At 44.1% G+C, this 6711-nt stretch overlaps 1 protein-coding gene across 2 annotated transcripts; it reads left to right on the forward strand.

The window, feature by feature from the left end:
• The first annotated feature begins 366 nt into the window (after positions 1-366).
• Positions 367-5142, forward strand: gpr85 (G protein-coupled receptor 85). Of its 2 annotated transcripts, none has more exons than XM_084346530.1 (2): positions 367-588; positions 1994-5142. In XM_084346530.1, the coding sequence occupies exon 2, from the start codon at positions 2145-2147 to the stop codon at positions 3276-3278; it is 1134 nt and encodes a 377-aa protein (XP_084202656.1). In that variant the 5' UTR covers positions 367-588; positions 1994-2144; the 3' UTR covers positions 3279-5142. The 2 variants fall into 2 exon arrangements, with proteins under 2 accessions (XP_084202656.1, XP_084202657.1); XM_084346531.1 differs by lacking the exon at positions 367-588 and adding an exon at positions 612-999.
• The last annotated feature ends 1569 nt before the right edge of the window (positions 5143-6711 follow it).

Below are 6711 nucleotides of genomic sequence, written 5' to 3' on the forward strand. Positions count from 1 at the left end.
AGTAATGTTGACAGTAACAAATGCTGCTGCTAAATACATCTGATGAGGGAAACATGAGCAAGGAGGGGGCTAGAATCGTGTAATAAAGGAGATACGGCCAGCCTGTGCAGAACCTCATTTAGATTTTGTCTGATTTAAACATGATTCGATTTTATCTCGGCCTGCTCGTGATTTAAAACACATTTTCTTAAACTCAATCTGATCATTATAAACATGCCTTTCCATCGGGACTATAAAATCAATCGCATTAAAAAGTAATCCGTTACATTCCACGTTACCAGAGGGGGGGGGGGCAGATGATAACTACTGCTGTAACGACCAGCAGCGGCCCCGTTGAGCAGATGTTGCCGTGAGAGAGAGGGAGCCGCTGCTGCTGCTGCTGCTGCTGCAACAAGAGACAAGACGCGTCTTGGATCACAAATAGGGATGCAGGGCGCATGCGCACTGGGCTCCGTTTACTGTAGGATATTCACCGTGGAGGAAAAAAGGGGGCAGGCAACAAATCAGGCTTTTCAAAAAACAGCAAAAACCCCGACTTGTGCAATGTAAATAAGGTCCGGGAGGGAAACGAAATCGGATTATCAACAGGTATGGATTTTTGATTGATCTTGTGATCGGCTGTCTGTCTGTCTCTCTCTCTATCTCTCGCTCTCTCTTTTCTATCTCTCTCTCCGTCTCTCTCTCTCCTTTTCTTTTTTTTTTTTTTTTTTTTTTTTTTTGGCCTTGTCTTGTGTGGTGGCTGCGATTCTGGGCAATTCATAGCCGGGGACTTGGAAATGATTCTAGTCTAATGGACGTACGGATCCGCCACAGTGTTGTGCTTCGCCCGGCCGATCGGGATGGAAGGACGATGGTTTTGACGCGCTGTGTTTTCTGCTGAAATCTGTCGCGCGTAAAAAAAAAAAAAAAAAAAAAGAAAAGAAAGAAAGAAAAGAAAGAGAGAGAGAAAGAAAGAAAGAAATACTCGACTGACGATCGGGGAGGACGCATTTCAAACACGTAAGTAGGCACAAACGACCAGTGTTGTTAAAATCAGATATAACTAGACTATGTGTCGGCTTGAACATCCCATAATATTACCACCAGCAGGCTTGTTATTGTCACTTCAAACCTCCATCCTGGCTTGATAATCACACCCGCGCATTAACACGCGAAATGATGTCGAAATGCGGCTTTAGTGTGAGAATTAAACTGTGTTCTGCTTAATAACTCGTCTGAAAGCATGATCTGGTAAAATGGAGGCTGGCTCAATAAAAAAAACGTCCTAATGAGAGCACCGCTTATTAACGCTAAGAGCCGTAATCCAGTTAACCTTTAATCAGACAAAAACACGGATGCTTTATTATGTATGCGCCCGCCGTCGATCTTTTTTTTTTTTTTTTTTTTTTGCCACAATGGCATAAAGGCAGGGCGAGTTTGTTCGAGGCATCCGCCGCTTTCAGAGGAGCCGTCCTCTGTTCTGCAGGGTGTAGGGTGTGATCAAGAACAAGCAGCAGAAGAAGAAGAGCTTATTTTTGGACCGCACTCCCCTTAATGTCTCACAGCGCTCAAAATCTCCAAATTAATCCCAAACCGAGCCCCCCTTTTCTGCGCTCTAACCCTGTTTCTGTAAAAATGCGTCTTTTCTTAATGGAGTCTGGCGGAGAGTGCTCTTGGCCATCAGCGCTTTTGTTCAGGAAATGCCGAATTCTTAATAACAGATTTTTTTTTTTTTTATCCAATCAAGCTCCATCACTGTCTGTCTATGTGTCTGTCTGTCTGTCTGCTTGTATCTAGACAAAAGTATTCAAGCAGAGGAGAGCGGAGCAGAGCTCCCCCTCGCTCAGTGTGCCACTCTAAATGTTAAAATGCAAAATAAATAAATAACTGGATGTCAGGCAGGCAGAGGGAAAATTATTGCTTATCACTAGTCTAGATTGTGCAAGTGCAGTTGAAAACAATGCAGCTGTTGTATGGGACTGAATGCTGATGGGTGGATGATATTTTTTTTTAGGTGTGATGAGACAAAGGAACAAAGGATGCCTTAGAGGAGAGGTTGCCTACATGCCTGGAAACCTCTTCAAAACACGCCGCCAAATGGATCTAACGCCTCCCCCTGCCACCTCTAGATCATGATACTTGGCTGAAGCTATTCCGCTATCTTTATGATCCCTCCTCCATCTATGGCGAACTATAGCCATGCAGGGGACCACACCATCTTGCAGAATGTCTCTCCTCTCGCCACGTTCCTCAAACTGACCTCTCTGGGTTTCATCATCGGAGTCGGTGTGGTCGGAAACCTCCTGATCTCCATCCTGCTGGTTAAAGACAAGAGCCTGCACCGAGCGCCCTACTATTTCCTGCTGGACCTGTGCGCATCTGATATCCTGCGCTCCGCCATCTGCTTCCCCTTTGTCTTCACCTCGGTCAAGAATGGATCTGCCTGGACCTATGGCACGCTGACCTGCAAGGTGATCGCCTTCCTGGGTGTGCTCTCCTGTTTCCACACGGCGTTTATGCTGTTTTGTGTCAGCGTCACGCGCTACCTTGCCATCGCACATCACCGTTTCTACACCAAGAGGCTGACCTTCTGGACCTGCCTTGCTGTCATCTGCATGGTGTGGACGTTGTCCGTGGCGATGGCGTTCCCGCCGGTGCTGGACGTAGGGACGTACTCTTTCATCCGGGAGGAGGACCAGTGCACGTTCCAGCACCGTTCCTTCAGGGCGAATGATTCGCTGGGCTTCATGCTCCTGCTGGCTCTCATCCTCCTGGCCACACAGCTGGTTTACCTCAAGCTCATCTTCTTCGTCCACGACCGTCGAAAGATGAAGCCTGTCCAGTTCGTGCCTGCTGTCAGCCAGAACTGGACCTTCCACGGGCCAGGCGCAAGCGGGCAGGCGGCGGCCAACTGGCTGGCCGGATTCGGCCGAGGCCCCACCCCGCCTACTTTGCTGGGCATCCGGCAGAACAGCAACGCAGCGGGCCGCAGGCGTCTACTGGTATTGGATGAATTCAAAACAGAGAAGAGGATTAGTAGGATGTTCTACATCATGACGTTTTTCTTCCTGGCACTGTGGGGGCCCTATCTGGTCGCCTGCTACTGGCGGGTGTTTGCAAGGGGCCCCGTGGTCCCTGGGGGCTACCTGACGGCAGCCGTGTGGATGAGCTTTGCCCAGGCTGGGGTCAATCCTTTCATCTGCATCTTCTCCAACAGGGAGCTCCGGCGCTGCTTCAGCACCACACTCCTCTACTGCAGAAAATCCAGGTTACCAAGGGAACCCTACTGCGTTATATGAAGGTTTTGCTGTGGGTTTTTTTTTTTTTTCTCATCTATGTCTCTATTTCCCTGATTGATCTTGATCTGGGCCTGCTCCCATTGTACAGCGCACTCTCTCTTCTATCTCTCTTCTCTTCACCCTCCAGTTTTTTCTCCTGTTCCTCCTCCTCCTAACCCTTCTTTTCAGAGGTAGAAGGTGGACTGCCAATCACGAGGCTCCGCCGGGGCGATTGAGTACAAAAACGTATCAAACATGGAGGCTGAAGGGAAATGGGAATACACGCAGGAGGTCTGGATGCCCCTCCTGTGTTTATGTTCTAGTAAACAGACGTTGTGGAAGGCCATGCCAATGCAGAGAAGCAAAAAGTTGAAAAAAAAAAAATATATAAGAAAAAGAAAAAAGAAATTGACAAAACAATAAAAACAAGACCTCTTGCTTTGGATATTTTCGAAGATGCGTTATTCTGTGAGGTGTGAAATCCATAAATATGAAAAGAAAACGAAAAAAAGAACAAAAAACAAAGAAATGATACCTCTCAAGGAGTCACTGGAAATGTTTTACATTTTAAGAGTTGCACTAAAAAGAAGATGTAAAGATGCTTTTTTTGGTCAACAGTTGCATTGCAAGGACAACTTTTCTTTTTTTCCCTTTTTTTTTTCTTCCCCCAAACTAAACAATGAATGCTTTAATTTGCAACAGACTACACAATCGCTGTAAGTAAAGCAAAACTTGGTGACTGTTGGAATTACACCATCACAAGAGGATAAAATGGTTTTAATGTAAGTGATATCTTTTTCATTTACCGGGGGCGGGGGCTTTAACGACGGGGGATTTACAATGTGTGGTTTTTTGAAGTTGCAACTTAAAAACTAGAAATGATTTCTTGTAGTTTTACGACCCATATGTCCCTAGTGTCTGGCATTGTTCTTTTTCTGATCACCTTTTACAAAAAAAAAAAGAGGAAAAAAAGATGAAATGATGTTTGGATTTTCAAAAGACGTTGCTTTTAAGAACAACCTTGTGCTTAAAAAAGACATTGAAGAAGTAGTTAAATGTTTAATCATATCCATGTACCTAAACACTATCATATTGTTACAGTATTGCTGATGCCACTCCAGGTGTTCTTGCCTTAATGGTTATGATATTGTCATGTTTCTTGGTTGTTGGGTTATTATTATTTTTTAAATTATTTTTTATTCCATTCACTCCTGAGAAGTCGTTTTTTTATAGATGCAAGGGGAGTTTTTTTTTCCTTTTTCTTTATCACATCAATGTGAAGTGCATGTCCATTTTTTAAAAGCTGGTCCACTCCCATGAGCATCACAGGCCATACACTGAGCAGCCCATTTTTATTCTGCAATGGTTTGCTACACCCCACAGAGTGCTCAGAGCACAGGGAGTGTGTGTGTGCGTGCGTGTGAGCGAGTGTGTGCGTGCGTGCGTGCGTGCGTGCATCGGTGGGTGCATGTGTGTGCGTTTCTGAGCGTGCGTGCTGCGTGGATCAGACAACAGTCACTTCAAGACCAGAGCCTTAGTATGAAATCTTGCACAATTTGTAAAAAATGTAAAAGAACAAAAAAAAAAAAGGAAGAAAGAACAAAAAAAAAAAAAGACATTTAAGGCACACCGTCTTGTTTCTACTTTCCCTACATTTGCTCTCTACTGATTGTTTTCGATGACTTACTTTTTTCTCTTGTGGCCATTTTAATATTTATTATGTATTCTTTTTTGTATATTATAGATAGATTGTGTGTAAGTATGTGAGTCTTTCATTTTTGAAGTCCCGAATGTGAGTACAGTTTCAGTTAGGATTGCATTTGCTGAAAGTTAACTGTGTAATCTGTTGCTTTTTTTGAAAATAAAAAGTTTCCATTTTACAACATTTGTTTTTATCCCTCTCATTGGGCGGAGATCGCGTCACGTGCGGCCGTAGTGGCAGCTGGGAAACATCCGCAAAGCTCCCCCCTCCGTTCAGAATTGGTGCAGTCACGGGTGGTGTTTTGAAATGTTTGGTCACGTGGTCATAAAAATGTCTGTTCCTCACCTGAATTCATGACAAAACACTTAAAACAATCCCAAAAAATTCTCTGCTGAGATGTTATAATGTCCATATGTTGTATTCAAATGGCTAATGCTGGTTTCTACAAGGATTTTGTGTGTCATTTATGTTGTATGAGAAAAGTGATACAACTTTTCAAATGTGTCTTTTTCTGGAACACAATCTGTTCTGTCACTCGAGTCCTTGGGACGGCTCGTCGAAACAGAATGTATGCTAAACCTTGTCATTGAATGTGAAGTTTGTTTGACATTTAATGGGAATAATCTCCATGAATATATCCACGGGCACACTCACCCTGGCGAGTCTTTCAATCCGTGTTAAAGGGGAATACCACTGAATTTCAGATGTAATGTATGCGACTCCCATGTGGAATAGTGGCAGAAACCTCTCTGGATTAATGACTATACCCCGTAGCCACAAATGACACGGCGGTTTGTCCCGTTCGCTCACGTTGCTAAGGTCACATTGAAGTGCAGCTGCACTGGAAATGAAAATGGAATTGAAAAGTTAAGAATGCATAAATATTCTCCATAACTTCCATGCAAACGCTTCATCAGCTTGTTCAAGGCCTGTGGGTAATAAAAGTCCACAGGATCGCGCCATGTTTATTCTCAGATTGAGTGGTATTCCTCTGTATAAGACTGTGATTACGCCGTGTTGACAATGTCTGAAAGCTAACGTGTGCATGTTCCGAAAATAGAGCGCTAACTGATGAAAGCATTTCTAACTGGCCAATTTTTGTATGATGCAGACATCACTGTAGCTTCCTGCCTTTTTTTTTTTTTTCCCCCAAACATGTATTCATTTCCCCCCAGAATAATCATTTAATTAAGTAATGACCTTAGCCTAGGTGTCTGAAAACACAAAATATGATGCTGAAATGGCTTGTAAACACTCCAGGTAATTGCATGCCGGGCTGCAGGTTCCGCTGATGAGAAATATCTATTAGGGATCCATTTTCATTACAAGGTTGGCAATTACTGTTTTATTTTGGACATTGATCATTCCGGTGTGGCCTCGCCGGATGTTGTGAAAGCATCTATTGAAACGTAAAGGAAGGGTTAGCTCTGCTTTACATAGTCCCCTTTTTTTGCTTTTTGTCCATTATGCTGTCATGAACCCCGTGCAACGCGTCTTGAGATGGAGAGCTAGCTGGGGCGGGGAAAAAAATGAGATTTCGTGGGATGTAATCTCGAAAAACTGGGGCTGAAACTGTGCTACTTGAGACCGGAGCGGGAATTAATGTCTCACTTATGTATATTTTAGCCTCATTCAGCATATGCAAAAATCACAAACGGTGCCACTTTTGAGCACTGGCCCATTTCCTCGCGCGTTCGTCTGAGTGCCCCAGTAATTCTGTTTCTCTCTGCGTCTGAGGGAAGATGACAGGCA

Source organism: Pagrus pagrus (genome assembly GCF_965226575.1).
Source record: "Pagrus pagrus genome assembly, chromosome: 23".
Classification (NCBI taxonomy): Eukaryota; Metazoa; Chordata; class Actinopteri; order Spariformes; family Sparidae; genus Pagrus; species Pagrus pagrus.